The 20,185-nt window shown below is 44.5% G+C and overlaps 3 protein-coding genes across 3 annotated transcripts in view; 1 reads left to right on the forward strand and 2 right to left on the reverse strand.

The window, feature by feature from the left end:
• csmd2 (CUB and Sushi multiple domains 2) overlaps positions 1-20,185 on the reverse strand; it is a gene marked incomplete at both ends in the record, with an annotated part of 362,644 nt that overhangs the window by 215,718 nt on the left and 126,741 nt on the right. The window lies entirely within an intron of this gene.
• LOC308332432 (hatching enzyme 1.2-like) lies at positions 15,917-16,687 on the reverse strand (the record flags this gene model as incomplete). Its single annotated transcript, XM_080788331.1, has 1 exon — positions 15,917-16,687. The coding sequence occupies one exon, from the start codon at positions 16,685-16,687 to the stop codon at positions 15,917-15,919; it is 771 nt and encodes a 256-aa protein (XP_080644457.1).
• On the forward strand, positions 18,374-19,144 carry LOC308332435 (hatching enzyme 1.2-like; the record flags this gene model as incomplete). Its single annotated transcript, XM_080788337.1, has 1 exon — positions 18,374-19,144. The coding sequence occupies one exon, from the start codon at positions 18,374-18,376 to the stop codon at positions 19,142-19,144; it is 771 nt and encodes a 256-aa protein (XP_080644463.1).

Genomic DNA, 20,185 nt, shown 5'->3' on the forward strand with positions numbered 1-20,185 from the left:
AAGGCTAATCATTTAAGCCTTAGTCAAACACAGTAGGATAGTTATATGAGGGAGGGGAGAGAGAGAGAGAATAAAAGAGAGGCAGTGGGGGGGGGGGGGGGGGGGGCTGCGAAGGTGACAGGCGTATCAAAGTATCAGCGTGTATCCGGCGTGTTCCGCCACCCTGTGAGCAGAATGGACGAGTGCCAGCGAGAGCGAGAGATATGGCGGGGAGGCATAGCCGCGGCGACACCTCAACGCCTCGCCTGCCGCCTCCTGCGAAAGGCTCCCACGTCTCCACGTCCTGTAAATCACTCTGAATGGCCGTGGCGCCACGCTATACCTTCTCCTCCGGCTCCCTCCCGGATACCTTCCATGACCCCCATTTCCTGGCGCGCCGCCGAGGTCCACGTCTGGGCTCTCAAAGCCACGGCAATGACGCCGAGGGTGTGTGTGTGTGTGTGTGTGTGTGTGTGCGCGTGTGTGCGTGTGTGTGTGTGTGTGTGTGTGTGTGTGTGTGTGTGCGTGCGTGCGTGCGTGGTCGGCGTTCATCCACATTTCCCCAGACGCAGTGGTGGAAAGTACATTTACTCAAGTACTGTGAATAAGTCAAATGTATTTGCACTTTACTTGAGTATTTCCAATTCCCAATACTCCACTACATATACATCTTAGTTTTTGTTTTACTTTTGCTCCACTACAATTATTTGAAAACTTAAATACTAGTATAGTTACTTTGGGGATTTTAATTTTGATTAAAAAGCATACATTAGACCACTTCAACCCATTTCGGCCATTTGAAAATAGCAGATCTTTGTATATCTGCTATTTTCAAAAGATTTTGTACACATTTTGAACTTCTGAAATGGGACATAGATTGTGCAACATGAGTACTTTTATCATTTTAGGTATACATTTTGATGGCGATACTTTTGTACTTTTACTTGAGTACATCTTGACTACAGGACTTGTACTTGTAACGGAGTACAGTTCTACATTGCAGTATTGATACTTTTACTGAAGCATAAGTACATGAGTACTTTTTTCCCAGCACTGCCGAGACGTGTCGTGCCCGTCAGTGCTCCGTTCAGGCTGTCAGGAGAGGAGGCAGTCACATCACAGCCATTTGAAGCTGTCAGATGCGGTGTTCCCTCAGCTCGTCCAGTGCATGGGGTCTGGTGAGGCCACACACTGACACTACTATAGCCTAATATTGTGCCACATTACGGGCTGTTGAACCCATTTAGGACTGAGGCCTATTCTAAAAAAAAGTGTCTTCTACTCACAAATAAACCTGTTTCTATGTTAACCTTTTACATGTCGAGGACCCCCAGAATGATCTGTATTTGGCCGCTGACCCCATCTGAAAATATGATCCCCCCAGAAGTAAAGATTTGAGTTAAAAACGTTCGCTATAGAATATACACTGTATAGCCTATATAGCCTATTCAAAGATTTGCGCCACATTTTCACGATTAAGAAAAATAGCATGCAAATCTACAAACTCGTATCGCGGCACTGCCTTCTGATCAAAGCCCCGAACAGCAATCACGGCTCGCACCCTAAAGCTCGCTGCTTTAATTTTGTCGCATGTTTTATGCATACTGCAGCTCTGTGTTGAAAAACACTTTTAGTTATTTAGTTATAATCCAATGTCCTATTCGGGCACTGTGATCACGGTTTATTTGGGCAATGTCGGAGACAATAAAGTCTGCACAGTGCTTTGGTTCCACTGTTTATTGCATGTATCATCATTGTTTTGATCATGCCTGGATCTACATAGATATATTCATCAGATTCACAAATAGTAGTGTGCAAACGTAATTGTTTTCTTTATGCTTTACACTGTCCTGCTAATGTCAACAGTGCATGCTCTCTAGTCTATGCCTGTCTTCACTTTAGGGACTAAAGTGAAGAATGACAGTTGAATGTCGATCAGGTCTGCCCAACGCGTTGCGGAGAAGCAGCAGGGATGCAGGAAGCTTTCGCCTGGCACTCAACCGAATTCATCCCTTAAGCTCGCGTCGCCTGTCAGCTAGATTTATGACGCGGCCCCTCGGCCAGACATGATCGCTGACAGACGGGCGAGGAATGTCAAAGTTCAACTCTTTGGGACCTACTTGGCCTTCGTTGAGCATTCCGCGGTGAGCGCCTGCCCTTAAACGTATAGCCGCGCACCTTTCATCTGTGGTATAACGGATGGGCGTACGGCAGTGGGCTCAGAAACAAGATTAATGTCCTACCCCGAATCAATCACTTTCAGCCTCTGCCTTTACGGGAATTACTTTTCTCTAGTCTACTTTTTTTTCTCCCTTTCCTTTCCCTTTATTTTTTTTACACAAGCATAATTTATGTATTTATCTGATTGCATTATTATTTTCCTGCCTTTCAGTGGCTTGCTCGGAGGTTGCATAGTGTAATGAAAGTGGCGTGGAAATGTGACACCTTGTCATATGACGCTGGTCGTGATTTATGATTATGGTGAAGCGCGTACGTGTGGCCGACAAAGTCGAGTCTGACTGTGAGCCTCGGGGGAGGGTGAATGTTTTATCACTTAAGAGAATGAGTGAGATGGGGAAAGTAAAGCGGGCAACTTAGCGTAGCGTGTCTTAGCGTAGTAGCTTAATGTCTAATGTCTTTTCTTTGTATACGTGTCCATGGAGTTAACATTACTCAAGAATTTGGGTTGTTAGAAATAATTCATATACCAATATACTCAACCTCCCTTTATTTTGTATTGAGAAAGGTGCACCTGAGCATGGCCATTCCTGCCCTCAAACAGAAAGGCTAAATTAGTCTTGCCTTACTTTGTCTCCATAATGTGTCCTGTGTGTGAGCCTGATATGAGCAATTACAGCAACAACACATTGGAAAGACAAGAAACATTAGAAAAACACTATAAACACTATACAATAACACTATGAGCATTACTTGCATCCCACTGCATTATGTTCACATTAACTGGTACAACTTAATCCCAGCTCATACAACTGAACAGACGTGCAACGCAAATTATGCATTGTGTTGGCGATAATGAAAGCGAGTTTAAGAGACTTGTCTCTCGACACTTCAGCATGGAGCTTAATCATGGACAACATGATCGATGCCACACACACACACACACACACACACACACACACACACACACACACACACACACACACACACACACACACACACACACACACACACACACACAGTTTCCATGGGGATCGCTGTGCCTTGTTACAATGTATCCATCGCCCTTTTCACCAGAGGGACAAATGAAAATGTCCCTTTGAGTTAAAGGGCAATTTGAGCTGGGATCAGCTCCCATTAACATGCAGCCATCAAGCTAAAGAACGGCAGGGGGATCTGATAAGCTGTGGCAGTGGATGGAGGGGACGGCAGATCTGCCAGGAGGGATTAGGCTGCTCATAAATAAGGAATCAGCGCGCCATAAAGATCCCTTTGACCCGCTGCCACCTCTGTCTCTGCCTCTTCCATTCACCTCTTTTACTCTTTAGCACCTAAACAGGGGGTTGAAAGTCACTATGGGGGGAGCAGCAGAATATAGAGTCCTAAACAGATTGATGGAGGGCTCCTGGAGAGCACTGTGGCTTGTTCAAAACTCCCCCAAACCCCCCCCCCCCCCTCTCTCTGTCTGGCTGACCGTATTAGTTTTTTGTGCAGACTTTGTCCCGGGAGTGCAATACTAAATCATTTTGCTTTTCTTGGCCCCAGAGATCGCGACGGCCTGAGTCAGACGGTGATGACTGTCCGAAAAGAAAATGACAAAATGTGTGTGTGTGTGTGTGTGTGTGTGTGTGTACAGTATATAGGTCAAGGGCGAGGTGGTGGCAGTGGCCAACAGGGGATAAGGTGTTCGCTTCAGAGCTGCCATGCATGCAGGACTATAAGCTCGGAACTGGACCTCACAAGAAAAAAGGGAACAGAGTGAGGACTACTGATTTTAACCACTCAAAAACTGTAGAAAATAGTCAGAGGATTTGAATAAAATCTGGGAATGAAAATTTCTTACCAACAATTTTCTTCACCAATGTGTTTGTAAGGGTGTCTACTAACATATCCCACATTGGTTTCTATTAAACCACTCGACAGCTGCTGAAAGTTGGGGTATCCATTAACAACCAATATGGCAAAATGTTTCATTATACTTTAAGTATAATGAAACGATGAAATGATATAGCATGTGACGTTGTGGTGGAGCAACAAAGTGCAAGCTTTGTGATGGCGCATTTCCGCATTGGACCACCACATTTTGGTGGTTCAATGCGGAAATGCAACCGAGCGCTCAATGTTAAAGCCCAGCTGCACGGGGTTTCCTCGTCATGAATCCACGGGTCCGCCTGCAGTCCTTCCTCTTACCACTAGGGCCCAGCGCTTCAACGTTGGAGTGCCTCACTAGCCCCTTGATAGACAGCCTAGAATGAGGATTTGGCTCAAATATGGAGGGCAGACTCTTCTTCTGCGTGTTTTGCACATTACACTGGCACTAGCCTGAAGATCTATAGTAACGGGAGCCTATAGTATCGGGAGGAATTCCAGTCTGGATGTGGCACAGATCTGGTTCAGGCTGGATGTGGCTGCCAGTGTCAATGGGTCCTATACTGAAGGTGTGGTCTTTCCTACAGTGAACTAAGGTTTGAACTACAGACACTAGTGGTGTTATTCAGCTCCTGTCTCGGTCTGCGATCAAACAGACCACAAACTGGGTTAAAGCTCCCTTCCGCTTAAACACAGCGTGTGGATATTTTAACTTGTGTTTGATGTCTGCCAGCACTTGGCCAGCTCCTCATTGAACTGTCTGTCTGACAGAGTTGTCTTGGCTTACTTTTAGAGCCATCCACGCACAAATTTAAGTTTAACATTCTGTTTGAAACGTCTGAGTAATGCAAGACTGAAATATAAGGTGTACGTAGGCTGGGGTACCCTAGCCCACCAAACACGACTCTCTCGTGTTCCAGGGTTTACATTCTTTAATCCATGTTTTGATCCGATTGCATCGTTAGCCATTACTAACACAACAACATCAAGTAGGACAGTGGCCGCGGCTTATTATGGATATTTGGCTCTTCAAAGTAAGTGTTACGCGCTATAAAACCTTGGCAATACGCTATTAATGAATGGTGTCGGGTAGACGGTTAAGAGTGATTAGACTACAGTATATCCATTGCTTTATTTTCAGTGCATTGCACAATTCTCATTACTTATATAGTGAGATAAATGGTAGAAGCAGTGTTGTTTAATAAAGTGCTTATATTTTAACATTACGTCGTTGCCATGCATATTCCTACTGATGAATTAGTCCCACAACCCACACTCTGAGAACTTAAATCTTGCGTCCTTTGGACAGTATGATGGGTTTATTAATAACTGAAAAGAAAAAGTTATTAATACAGCCATAACCCATTCACAGTACAGAGAAAAGGCCTCGGGGATTATGCAAGGCCAGTCAAAGACCTTTTGCATATAGCGTTGACAAAGTGCCACAGGGAGGGGAGGGGGTGTGAATCATTAAAGTCTTCATACCTCCCAGAATTCTAACAAAGGTCATTGTCATCAGGCAATTTGGAGACCTTCATCTCCGAAAGAGCCAACCTTTTTTTCGCACTTTTATTCATCATTTTATGCTGTCCATTTTCTCTTGTAAGGGCCAAAATGTTAAACGATTCCATGCATAATTGGTGATGGGCGTGGTTCCCGGGGGCCAGAGGTGAAACACTCCACTTCCTGATCAAACACCGCGGGGTCAGCGCTCAAACGCGCCCGTTTCGTTTTTGTGATCCGGTGTTTGATGACCACGCTTGCATTTGTGCACTCTCATGCATTTGTGTAGAGGCGGCGATGGCTGTGTGAACACTGTGTGTGTGTGTGTGTGTGTGTGTGTGTGTGTGTGTGTGTGTGTGTGTGTGTACGTGTGTGTGTGTGACGAAGGGGTAATCCTGGCTCTGAGCTTCTCTGTTAACCCGTTAAGACCCGAGGCCGATTCTACAAACGGATTCTAAACAGCTTCCTGGAAAATGTACGTTGCCAAAATATCAGTGGCGTTCAAACATGTCAAAATGACATGTATGTATTCGGCCGCCGACAGTCACACCCATCGCAGAATATTTAGTTCCGGGGACCCCGAGAAGCAAAGATTTCAGTGAAAGACATTTCACTTTAAAAGAAGATTTGCACAGATGTTCCACAATTTTCTCAAAACCCAAAACAGATCTACAAGCTCATAGCGCGTCACTTAGTGCCACACTATGAGCTCGTAGATCTGCTATTTTTCAACAGCCCAACCAATGTGCTATAGTATAGGCTACAATCTAAAATGACAGAGAAGCGCTCTCCCGGTTCCAGCGAGTTAATTGCAGCTACTTAGGCAGATCAATCAGGGCCCTGCTCAGTATGCAGGGTCCGGCGCCCGGCAGCCGCGCCGGGGTCACAGTGACTTTAAAGCCCAAACTTTCAGAATGTTAATGAGGCTCCGGGAATCAAAGCCAGTGCAGCGAGAGGGCTGCACGTGCGCACACGGCATGCCAATTGCACAGAAGCAACAGCACGTGTACACATTACACGCACACACATGGACAGTACACACGCACACAAATTAATCTGTAAAAAATGAAATCACACGTGACCACAGGCTCACACACTGCATGTTGTGCACAAATACATGCTCTTCTCTCGCATGCACGCGCACACACACACGCACACAGACGTATAGCCACATGCAAACACACTCGCATGTGTCACGTCCGTCTGTCGTGGAACTAATCAGTCCTGAAAACCGCAGCGTCGACTCCGGAGTGGCAGCTATTGGAAGGCGGACCTACTGCTGGGGCTTTACTAGGAGCCACGTGACCTTCAGCAGTGACTCAGACCCAATGCTCACTGGGCTTTCAGACTATATCCAGCCAAGAGCCCCTGTTCCCGGGAACACCAAACCCGCGTCACTATTAATTCATTTAGGACGGAGACCAGATTCTACAAAAGGTCTTGTAAATCCTGACAGTTATCTGAAAAAAACCTATGTTTCTATGTCAGTGGTTCTCAAAACTATTTCATGTCAACGACCCCCCAGAATGATATGTATTTGGCTGTTTTCAGGGACCCCCCTCACCACCCAGAAGCAAAGATATGAGTGAAAGACGTTTGCTGTGAAATAATATATATTCCAAGAATGAAGTTTAGAATAATGTCTAAAGGGGTTAAACGCTGAAGCGACACAGACGCATTCCCGTCCTACATGGGTTAATTCATTTATTCAAACAATCACCAGCCACGGCTCTATGAACTGTCAAGATAATAAGTCCGCGAGGCTACAACATTAGCATTAGCAGATCCAGGCCCCTCCGGCGAGCTGGGTCTTGTAAGTCCACGCTGTGTTGGATTGAAGCCCTGAAGGGCCAACAAGTGACGTGCAGAAGCAGGCAACGCTTCACTGGCCGCGGATCCATCGGAGCCAGATTGGTTTCCATTTGCACACTCAAAAGTAAAATCAACACTATGGATTTCACAGCGTGAACATGTTTTATTCATGGCCGCGTGCATGCCTTTAGCCTTGTTAAATCTTCAGAGGGACTCCGCTTTTCACAACTCATTTTCTTCCCTCATAGAACATATAATATGGACACTGATTGAAAGAAATGTCCTTTCGGGAAGAACAACATTGCCCTTCATCTCTCTCTCTCTCTCTCTCTTCTCCCCCCCCCCCCCCCCCTTTCGCTTGCACGAAACGTTCTCACATACTCTTTTATACCTGATGATAAACTTCTAATGTGACAATAAACTGTTGATGTTGAAGTTAGGTCTCTCTTCTTGCTCTAATCATTTTTAAGGCAGACCCTCAAATACCGTTTTGAGCACTATAGCAACACACACGGAACTGCCGTCTTGTGCAAGTGCAAAGGCAAAATGTGCAGAGATTCTCAGCATTGTTTATCAAGGCATTTACAAAACACACACACTTTGTTTCCTTGTGACTTCAATGAACAAAGAAATCAAGAGTGAACTAGACTATTTTGCCATGAGCTTTGTTCCACAGAGACATTATTTAGACTGGAACTCACCTATGCTTTCTATGGCATATGCAGCTCCCGACAGGATCCGCCGGGAGAAACAACACGCAGCTGCATGGCATGAGACTATTTAATTAGAGCGACAGAAAGAGAGGAGTGTGTGTGTGTGTGTGTGTGTGTGTGTGTGTGTGTGTGTGTGTGTGTACGTGTTTGCGTCAATTTAGCAATGGTGCAGACGATCAGAAATCAGCAGAGAGTGAGCGACGTTTGCGCTATACTGTATACTGTACTAAGTGGACTCGGCCCCAGACTTCTTTTTTTCTCCCTGTAAATATAAACGCCTGTGTTTCCGAGGCTACAGAGACATTAACGTCCTAGTCACTGTCATCTGATCTATAGGAGGACATGATAGGCACTTCAAATGCTGGTGTCCTCTCTGTGACATCTTTTCTTCACCCTGCTATGACAACCCTATAGCTTCTATTTGATGTGAAACTCAATCAGCGGCTGCAACATTAAAACCATTTGATATGTCAATGCATCACAGATAACTCAGCGTCCCATAGTAGCCAATGGGAGACTTACCCATTAAACCCATAGTTTGAACGGCATAAAAACCCATACTCTGAACGCTGCAGTGAAAAAAGAACGATATACAGTAGCTACTGTCTCTCCTCATACTCTCTCCTGCTGCTGTTCTCCTATACCTGTGAGGACCTCCAAATGATTTATATGGACACATAATTCCCAACCGCCAATCCTAACCATTGTCACAGCATTTTTTGTTTGTGAAAACAAACAAAAACAGATTATCTCTCTCTCTGGGACACACTATCATATTATCACAACTCACTATGGGGCCACACTTGCACATTGGGCTTGGTGTAATCATCTGAGTTGCTATTGGACCCGCGGTTAACGGGAGAAAAACAAATGAGTTTCCAAGGTCACTCCTGAAAGCGGGCGGTGGTAATTGAGCCCTCCCTGTAGATCCATAAAAGACAACTATAAACAAACACCAATAATAACCCAGCACCGATTACAACAACGCATCACTCCTCTCTCTTCTGAGCCTGTGAGTAAATGAGAGTTGAAAGAGAGAGAGAACGAGAGAGATAGACAGACACACGAGACAGAGAGAGAGAGAGAATAGCGGGCACGCGATTCTCAGTGGGGCACGAGGAGGAAGTACACAGAAAAGTGTGCTATTTGACCCTGAGAGTCACACACACACACACACACACACACACACACACACACACACACACACACACACACACACACAGTGAGTTGGCACTGGCAACTAACTAACATTGTCAATCAGAGGTGCGTGTTCAACAACTACCTAGTCTACTTGTTCAAGTTCATACATATCAAAAAAGAACATGACACAACAGTATTTCTCCCCCCCCCCACTCCCCCCTTTTTTGGGAGGGGGGGGGGGAGATTTTATTTAATCGTCTGACTATCCGTCTCGTTTCAAGGGATTTGTCATTTGGACGCCCATCTATCCATAATCTACAGTTGTCAGTTGTTTATTGCAAGCGCACTTCTCTTGCATCAACAGAGGACAGTGAAGGTGACGGCAACTTCATTTGCCGTGATGAATTGCGTTTTATGCGTCATTAATCAAATGCACAAATGACAAAACGAAGGAACAACTAAATGGAAATGTGCAAACGGTACTTTTTAGTTTGCTCCTGGATTGATCTGTGGTGCTGCTTTACATTCTGATGACATATTACTTTTTTTTAATAAATGCTGACCTCCGTTGACTGCCACTGGTGTGGACGAAAACAAAACACATGCATTATGTTTTTTTTTTTTTTTGTAGCTTTCTAATGCGTTGTTTGGCCATTAAAGGCATGCATTATTTAACAGCAGCTTCATTGGTAATAGAACCTTACTGGCATTCATAAAACTAAATGGCATTAAAAACTTGTGTTGCGATACACATTCTGCTTCCATGCACTTTAGTTTTCTTAAATGGAGGCACTGCAATAATGCAGAGTCAGAAGGCTCTGTGTAAACAACAAGGCCCCAGGCTCCGTCCTGCTGCATACCAAAGGGTGATACAGTACATAAAGGCTCCGTCCTGCTGCATACCAAAGGGTATGATACAGTACATAAAGGTCGGTGGCAAGTAATAAAGCACTCTAATTAACTACAGAGGGGAACACACTCGCAGCAACCATAAACGTAAAAGTCCGAACTATGGCTTTCATAAAATAATAAAATGGCAGTACACAGTATGATAAGTCGAGATCTCAGAAGGAAGAACTCCATTCACCTTGTATCCCAATTTACTCAAGAGTTTGTCTCACTACTCATGAATCATCAAAGCATCGCCATGTCTCCCACCTCAGCGGAGGATGGCGGGATGAATCAACACAGCTGTGCTGAATGGAAGAGAATAGGCCACATGGCCTGACTTTAGAGGATTTACCCATTTTGGGCGGGCACCCCTTTTAGTGTTGGTCAGAATTGGTTGAGCAGCCGTTCTATAAACTAGGGATGGCCACCGACAACCGTTAGCCGTTAGCCGTTTATTAATTTGTTTACCGACAACACTAACGGCTAATGGTTCACCGATAAAAAGATATATATTTTATTTTGAAGCGCCGAGAGCGGGCACCGCGGCCAAAACACCAAGCACACACACACACACACACACCCCCTCTTTCCACCTTTACTGTCAGTGCAACCACGCATGTGCCGTGACTTACTTCCCCCAAAACAAAAACACCAACGCAACTGCATGAAGTACTAGTGGACTGTGGAAGCAGGAGGGAAAAAGAAAAAAAGACGAAAACACACACAGCATTGCGCGCCCGCAGATCTGCCCTTCATGCAACGAACGTTGGTTCCTTAAACGGCAGATCTGTCGTTTTATGGATCATAGAACGAACGTACCGGTATGCTGTTAGCTTGTTGCTAACGGGACCCCCCCCCTCTCTCTCTCTGACGTTCTCTCTCTCTCGCTCGCGCGCGTTAGAGACACGTCTTTCTGTATTTCTCTCTCTCTCTCTCTCTCTCTAATCCTTCCTGAACGGTCCGCGATACATATGTGCGGATAGAAGACTGTAGCCTTCGCACTAGTGCACTGATTGACAGCAGGCCGCGTGTAAACGGTGTATTTGTCTATTTTTAATGCGCAAAACAGCGCTTTTTTTTCCTTAACGGCTAACGGTTAATTAGCCGGCAAGTCCTGGCGGTAACCGGTTAATACAATCTTTCCATTTGGCCATCCCTACTATAAACCTGACACTCGAACATTCCGTTGTTGCTCCAGCTTTTCGTGCCATATGCTCACTCCTCACACGGTACAATTCTGTGTTAATTTAACTCTGAAGAGCCGATCATTTGGGTCCATTGTTACACTCAGTTAAATAAACACTAAGGATTTTACTGTGTGTAGTGTTTTGTCAATATCTGCTTGGCTCATCCCCAAAGTAATTCAAACAGACTACAGTAAAGACAGTAGACTATCATGCTGAGGAGGGGTAAGGAAGGACAGACAGAGACCATTCTTGTCGATGCTTCTTCTTTTACATTAACTATATACTGTACAATGACCCGTAGAATCCTCAGAATCACTCACTAATATGGGGCGTCCGTCTGTGATGCCAGGGTAAGGGTCTACACTAGGGCAGGGGCTCTCAACCGGGGGGTCACGACCCCTCGGGGGGTCGCATGCTCACCTACACCTTTCACTAATGAACCAACCGTCCAGGGGTCAGCACCGACAAGGGACAACAGCGCAAGGGGCATGTGATATTGGCATATGGGAATTGGCTATTCTCCAATGACTAAATTGGGAGGAAAGAATGGGGGGGGGGGGGGGACTCTCAATAATGAAACATGTGAGTTACAAGCATGCACTAGCTGGCTCATGTCTACTGGGAAGGCACGTTCCCCCGGAGTTTGCTGGGTTGGAGAGAAATTAATAAATGCCATGTAATTCATCACGGTTATGTGGCATAACATTTCTTCTAAATGACCATGCTGGGTATATACGCAGTGGCCACTCCACTCACCACGAAGCAGACCTGCTAGGCTGGCCGCTGCCCAAGGGACTGAGAGCCATTGAAAAGAGTCAGCCCAAGACCTGCAACATAAAAACCTTACCAGGAGCACGATCAATCAAACTAACCCCAGACAGGCAGACAAATGACAGATCTAAATGTTGCTCTCCGTCATTGATCATGTAGCGCAGGGCCACAGCGCATATATGCAAATTAAACAGGGAAATTCAATCTACCAGACTATATTTCACAGGAGGCGAGGAGGGCTTACAACTACAGCTTATGCATGGAAACTGAGACCTTTCCATAGACCTTAAAATGCAAAAAGGTGCACTTAACCACATGAATCTTAATGTCCCTTTCCTCTGCTGTGGACCTGGAACATTAGGACTATACAGTTACAGTCAATTGTGCATAATTGTTAACAGTCAATTGTTAACAGTCAATTGTACATAAGAGTGAAGAGTAATGGGTTGCAAGCGGAAGAGATTTACACAGCTATAGCTGAAAGGCAGGAGACAATATCATTATATTTTGTTAATTAATTGTTAGGCCAACCAAGGATAGACTACGTCCCATGGACGGGAAATTGCTCAGTGATGTGATTGATGTCTGTTGTTTGTCACTGGCTAAGCGTTGCTGTAACTTCATCACTATCAGTGACTCAATTAGTCAAAGACAGTCAATCTCTAGGGCGGGCACCACTTGATCCAGTTTTTCCAATCCAAAAACAAGGCGAGAGAGAGAGAGAGACAAAGACAAGAAAGGCAGTTGAGTGCTCATATCCAGTGTCATGTCAGTTCGCCCGCCGTCTGGTGTTCATGTTTTATTTGTGCGTCTGTGTTCTTTGGAAGAGATTGTCTTCCACTTCACTCTTTCTTCATTAATCCTTGTGACCCCCCCCCCCCCCCCCCCACCCCCCTGTTTTCCATTATTCCGTAACTTGCCCTTTTACCAGACGATAAGTAATACACAAACCCACCCTCTCTAGCTCATGTTTGTGTGTGTGTGTGTGTGTGTGTGTGTGTGTGTGTGTGTGTGTGTGTGAGAGAGAGAGAGAGAGAGAGAGAGAGTGAGTGAGAGAATAATTGGGAAGACGGGGAGCAAAACGATACGGCAGCGAGCAGGGTGCCTGCTCTGTGCTGCACCGTGCAGATGGATTGAGCTCCACAGCGGTAATGTACAAGTGAAAAGCATACCGTAGACTGACAGAATCAGATTGCTGCAGGTGTGATTCAGCAGGTGAATTGACAGCAAACGTCAGTCTCAAAGAGCAGGTTTCCCACAACTGGTGGAAGATTGACGGTTAAAACGAAATAATTCAAAGCGCAGAGGAACTGAAAGGGGGGATATTACTACGTATGCAGTAGCAGAACGCCAGATATCTGCCCCAGTCCAGCTGATGGAGCTGCATGACTTTCGATATGCTTGTGTACTGGTATGGCCGGCGCCCAGCAACACCCACAATGAGGCTTAAAAACACACACGTGTGCACAACACATGGTGTCTTTGCGACGCACACACACACACACACACACACACACACACACACACACACACGAAAGTATCCGATCTACAATCTCACAAGATGTCACAGCACAACACGTTATGAGCTTGTAAATCTGCTATTTCTGGTGACAACGTTTGGTGTAGACTCGAGAGGGGAAAAGATGAGGCGGACCTTGGCCAACTATGTATGTAGAGTTTAAATGGGTAAAAGCAAACATCAATCCACCTTTCGCATATACGGGTCGGTAGCTAAACCTACTAAACTTCCCAAAAAGTTGGGAAGAATTAAGCTTTTGAGTTACACAGCGGATATACTGTATTATATTATATATATTCAAGCTGCTGCGACAGGGCCATGCAGATATCCTCTTCCATTAGCCTTCATTGGTTTTCTAACCGAAGACCATTTGGGGGGAGATAAGGCACACTCAATCACTCATATACAGTCTTTATGGATATATACTTTATTCTGTTTGGAACACATTCATCTATTTTACGTGTGTCCGCTTTATCCTCCTCCACTGCCATGGCCAGCGTTGAGAAGGACTGGTTGGAGGTAAATATTAAAGTCATCAATCTCCCAGACCTGAGGGACAACAGTGGGCTGAGCTCCAATGGTGCGTGTGAGAGCAGGACAAGAGAAGAGAAGAGAAGAGAAGAGAAGAGAAGAGAAGAGAAGAGAAGAGAAGAGAAGAGAAGAGAAGAGACCTTTCCCTTCCATGTGTCACGCATGGTCATGAGTGATTTTTGCCATAAAACAGCCATCCAATTAAAACAGGTCGCTCCATCTGTTTCCCCCTGAGTCAGCAGCGACCTTTCACCCCTCACCTCGGCCCTGATAGATCTAGCGTTTCTGCACACCTCAGGTGTGTGTTACGAGACAAACGAAAGGAAGCATCCATTAACTATACTGACTTTAAATCTACTACACTTCTATATAGGAGGGAATTTAACAATCCACTATACATCATGTGATAAAAAACAGTTTGGTCACACACACACACCTGCCATTACTCTTAATGTCAGATTGGTCCTCAGGTATAAAAGAAATGTTTTCCTGTGGTTTTATGAGCAAATATACCGCAGATATATGGATCAAAGGCAAGCATAAAATGGAATGGATGAAGGATCACACTGCTGTCATTGACATTTACTGGCCCCTTTATTTGTCAGAAATGTTCACTCAAGCAGGTCATCTCATGGCTGCCATTGCCCTCAAATTACATCTAAAAGCCTATCCACAGATTGCTTTACAGAGTGCTTTGGTATTTCATTATTTATTTACTCATCACTTTTCCGGACAGAGCCCTCTGGATGTTGTTATGAGTCAGTTTTGTCAACACAAATAATCATATTAGCCATTAATTAAACTAAAATGCTGGCATCCATGACCCCTCCCACTACAAACCTTTCTGCAATGAAAGCACAATGCATTACATGACACAGTGATGCAATGCCATGAATATATCCTGCACACCTGATAATACCAGTTAAATACTACTTTCCGAAATGTCTGTGCCGTTTATATACACTAGACCGGTGCCCGGCTGTAGACTCAGAGCACCAAGTCGGTAACGGTGGAAGTCGGACATCCATGCCCCACCCGGCTATGCAATACCCGTTCCACAACCCATCTGTCTGTGTCCCTTTTATGCCCATAATATGAAGATTTCTGTATCTGTCTCTCTGTGTCCCTTTATTGCTATATATGGAGTTATGTGTCAGGCATGCCCCAATATGACGTGTTGTGATGTCAGAACATGCCAGCTCCATATAATGGAGATATAGGGGTGATCAGGTCCAGATCCCAGGCAGAGGCTATCCGAAGGATCGACACCGGGCACTGCACTCCCTGTGGTGGTGTGAAACACGTGTCGAATTTGAAGTCGGTGGGGCGAACGGTTCTTGAGCTACGTGGATTACAGAAGTACGTACAGGGACTTATTGAAAGTATAGAGAGTATACCCTGCAGAGACAGGTTTTGAAATATGCAAAACCTGTTACATGTACATGCATGCATTTTGGTATAATTGCTTTCATGAATAAACTAAATTGAGTGTAAATATTTAAATACAGTATTCAGAGTTGGGCAATGATTAATAATTTAAATTGTGTTGGTCTTAGGAATACAAATACACTTTGTAAAGTCTATGAATCAAACTTTATTAAAATAATGACTTGTTGAGAGAAAGCTGTAGGAGGTAGAACAGAGCTCAGCTCACATTGCAGTCGATTTGTTTCAATGTAAGTACATTATCGGACAGTATCAGACAGTGTACATTATATGAGATCATGTGATCAGAGAGACTCGAACAATCTCAAGATCAAATTTGATTTAGCCTTTTCTGTTTTTTTCTTGGTCAGGTTTTCCTGTTTCACGATTTGCTTTTACTAAAGGAAGTCTTTGCATTCGTACAGCTTGTTAATCCTCAGGATGTCGATTTGAGACAAGCCCTGTGTCTGGCCGATATGCACGTTGGCGTTTGGGATGGGGGTGATGCTGTCTTTGCCGAACTGGGTAGAGAAGGCCGTTTTACTGTAGTGCATGATGGAGGAGTAGTCATAGGGGGTGTCCAGGTTGTTGGTGTTCTGCTTGTGGAAGTTGTATTCCATGTCATCGTCGATGACGTCCCAGTTGATGCGGATGTAGTCATCACGGTCGCTCCTGTTATGCTCGTGCTGGAAGCCCAGGGCATGGTTGATCTCGTGCTGCATAATATCGTGCCACATGCAGCCCCTACGGTTGAAAGAGAGCAATTGCTTGCCTCCTAATCTGCCTAGATCAGACCAGCAGCCATCACTGTTCACAATGCTGATGTAGTCTTCCTCATACTGACGTGGCTTAAAGCGGACACAGGTCTCGTCGTTGAAGGTCTGCATGGCTCTTTGAATCTTCTTCCTGTCCCATTTGTTGAAGTCGCTGCTCAGCGTGTAGGGGATGGTCACCAAGCCATCAGAGCCTTTCTCCCACAGGCAGTTGTAAATGAAACAGTACATGGCGTTTCTGGTTCTGGGAGCGACCATGTCTCCGTCCACAAGGAACTGCCTGGAGCCATTGTTGGAAGTCAGAATGATGGTGCTGCCAGATTCACGTCTTTCTTCCAGGATGGGATGGGCCTGGGAGAGGCCCAGCAGTAGCAGGAGGCTGAAAAAGATCTTCATCTTCTGGGTCCTTCAGGGGTCTTTCTTGGTCCCTGATGGTGCTGGAGAGTCTGTGGAGAGGATGCTGGGAGCTTGGTGAATGAGTCTTCTGAGTCCTTAGCTTTTATACTGACTTGTGTAGGTGTGTCTGCTGGAGGATTAAGGGTTGTGTCCAGACCGCTAAAGCCTAAACAAACCTGTGGAGGCAGAACTCATCAGACCAACCTGTTGTTTCAACAGGGTCTGTAAACGGACAACTTGTGTTGGTAAATGGGGCGGGAAATAACACATGGTTTGTATTACATGTTAGACATTCAGCTGAATCTAAATTTTGAAACTTAAAACACTAACATTGTAATAATACCATAGTAGGCCTATGTGACTGTTGCATTTATAAAGGAAATTAAGTATGCCATAATTCCATCTATATATCACAAAAATCTAACAACTGTATGTTAAGCAAGGAAGTTGAGAAATAACACCCAACAGCATAATTAAACACTGAGGCTTAACCACAGTTGTTTAATGATCCTGAAGGGGGTTCTTTTTTAAACACGGTGTATATTATCCTGCTTATTACACAACTACTTAATAAATTAGTTAATACATCGAGCAAATATAACAACAAAATTAAGTATTTCCTTGCTAACAGTAATGGAAATATTCCAAGAAAGTGTTGCGCTGGGGGGACACGGTTGCCTCGGAAAGCAAGGAAGTGTTGATTAAATAGAATACATTTTTAATGTTGCTGAATTGTTTTTCACTTCTATGAAAAAATGAAAAACATTCTAGAGCAAGAGCAATATTTCGTTGTAAATTACATGTGTTTGTTTACATGACAAGATAAAGCAGGGCAAATGGGCAGGTGCTCTGAGCCTTTGATTAGGCAGTGGTCTGTTATATAGCAAATGGTCATTATCAAGAAATAACACTGCTGAATTCAGCAATTGACCAATCAAAATCAAGCATTCCACTATTATTAAACAAGTTTAATAATAGTAAAAAAGACAAAGCAAATTAATGAACTTACATTTACTTCACTTACTAATATTGTTGCAGTTAATTATTACTTTTAGTTTGTAATAATAGCTTTGCATGTTTGGCACAGTTGCAATGAATCAAAATAAACAAGTTAAATCAGCCAATAAAATGATACTATGAGAAACAGGAAATAGGTATGCTACCTAACCCAGTGACCCTGGATACATTATGCACAGAGCTTATACATAATTAATTAATGTTAATAACATACATGCATACTTACAATCTGACAATAAATGTGTTTACTTTGCTATAGCCTTGTCGCCCTTGTGACACATAAGGTTAATAAGCATCTTATAAGGTCTTAAGTTCCTTATGAATGCGTATTAGTCGTATGATACAACAATACATGTGGATACAATTAACAGTTAGCCTCATTACAAATTAATAATGTTACTAATACTAAGCATCTTACAGTATGGGAATTAATGTAGGATGTTCATTTAAAGCAAGGGTTTCCAAACTGGTCTGATGAGTTCTGCCTTCACAGGTTTGTTTAGGCTTTAGCGGTCTGGACACAACCCTTAATCCTCCAGCAGACACACCTACACAAGTCAGTATAAAAGCTAAGGACTCAGAAGACTCATTCACCAAGCTCCCAGCATCCTCTCCACAGACTCTCCAGCACCATCAGGGACCAAGAAAGACCCCTGAAGGACCCAGAAGATGAAGATCTTTTTCAGCCTCCTACTACTGCTGGGCCTCTCCCAGGCCCATCCCATCCTGGAAGAAAGACGTGAATCTGGCAGCACCATCATTCTGACTTCCAACAATGGCTCCAGGCAGTTCCTTGTGGACGGAGACATGGTCGCTCCCAGAACCAGAAACGCCATGTACTGTTTCATTTACAACTGCCTGTGGGAGAAAGGCTATGATGGCTTGGTGACCATCCCCTACACGCTGAGCAGCGACTTCAACAAATGGGACAGGTATAAGATTCAAAGAGCCATGCAGACCTTCAACGACGAGACCTGTGTCCGCTTTAAGCCACGTCAGTATGAGGAAGACTACATCAGCATTGTGAACAGTGATGGCTGCTGGTCTGATCTAGGCAGATTAGGAGGCAAGCAATTGCTCTCTTTCAACCGTAGGGGCTGCATGTGGCACGATATTATGCAGCACGAGATCAACCATGCCCTGGGCTTCCAGCACGAGCATAACAGGAGCGACCGTGATTACTACATCCGCATCAACTGGGACGTCATCGACGATGACGTGGAATACAACTTCCACAAGAAGAACACCAACAACCTGGACACCCCCTATGACTACTCCTCCATCATGCACTACAGTAAAACGGCCTTCTCTACCCAGTTCGGCAAAAACAGCATCACCCCCATCCCAAACGCCAACGTGCATATTGGCCAGACACAGGGCTTGTCTCAAATCGACATCCTGAGGATTAACAAGCTGTACGAATGCAAAGACTTCCTTTAGTAAAAGCAAATTGTGAAACAGGAAAACCTGACCAAGAAAAAAACAGAAAAGGCTGAATCTAATTCGATCTCTAGATTGTTCGAGTTGTCTCTCTGATCACATGATCTCATATACTGTACACTGTCTGATACTGTCCGATAATGTACTTACATTGAAACAAATCAACTGCAATGTGAGCTGAGCTCTGTTCTACCTCCTACAGCTTTCTCTAAACAAGTCACTATTTTAATAAAGTTTGATTTCTAAGACCATCAAGTGTTTATTGATCATATTGTCCAACTCTGAATACTGTTCATTTCATTGAAATATTTACAGTCAATTAAGTTTAATTCATACAAGCAACTATACCAATACTAGAGCGGTGCCCACTGGAGCCTCTACAGCGGTTCCCGTACTTGGAACGATGCAAGTTGGAAATGCATGCCCCACTCAGATATTATGTCTGTGTCCCTTTTATGCCCGGATATGGAGTTATTTGTCAGGCATGTCCAAATAGAGACTATGCATACATCAGAATGATGTCAGAACCGGCCAGCTCCATATATGGACAATGGGCAGGGGCCCTGTCCAGAGCCCGGTCAGAGGCCTTTTGGGGCAGTTCTGGACAACCGTGGGTCCAACCGACTCGACACCGGACACCACATCCTGTGGTGGTGTGAAACGTGTGTGTCGAATTTGAAGTCGGTGGGGCAAACGGTTCTCGAGTTACGTGGATTACAACAGTACACACACACAGATGTATTTGACCAGCTTGGTGGCCTTGTGGTTTGCGTGTCCGCCCTTAGACTGGTCGGGGTTTGAACCCCAGCCAGGTCATAACAAAGACTTTGACAAATGTAGGGGAGGCCCAGTGTCTCCCTGCCTGGCACTCAGCATCAATGGTTGGAATGGGGTTAAGTCCCTGCGACATATTAGCATCATGTCCAGGGGGTGTACTTGTACATTAATTAAGCTGCCTCAAAAGGCTACTTACTTATGTACTTTTTTCTTCATATTTGAGTGTACTGATATAGCAAATAAATGAAAAGATAATCCATATGA

The sequence above is a fragment of the Protomyctophum bolini genome (assembly GCF_963924005.1).
Source record: "Protomyctophum bolini genome assembly, chromosome: 17".
Classification (NCBI taxonomy): Eukaryota; Metazoa; Chordata; class Actinopteri; order Myctophiformes; family Myctophidae; genus Protomyctophum; species Protomyctophum bolini.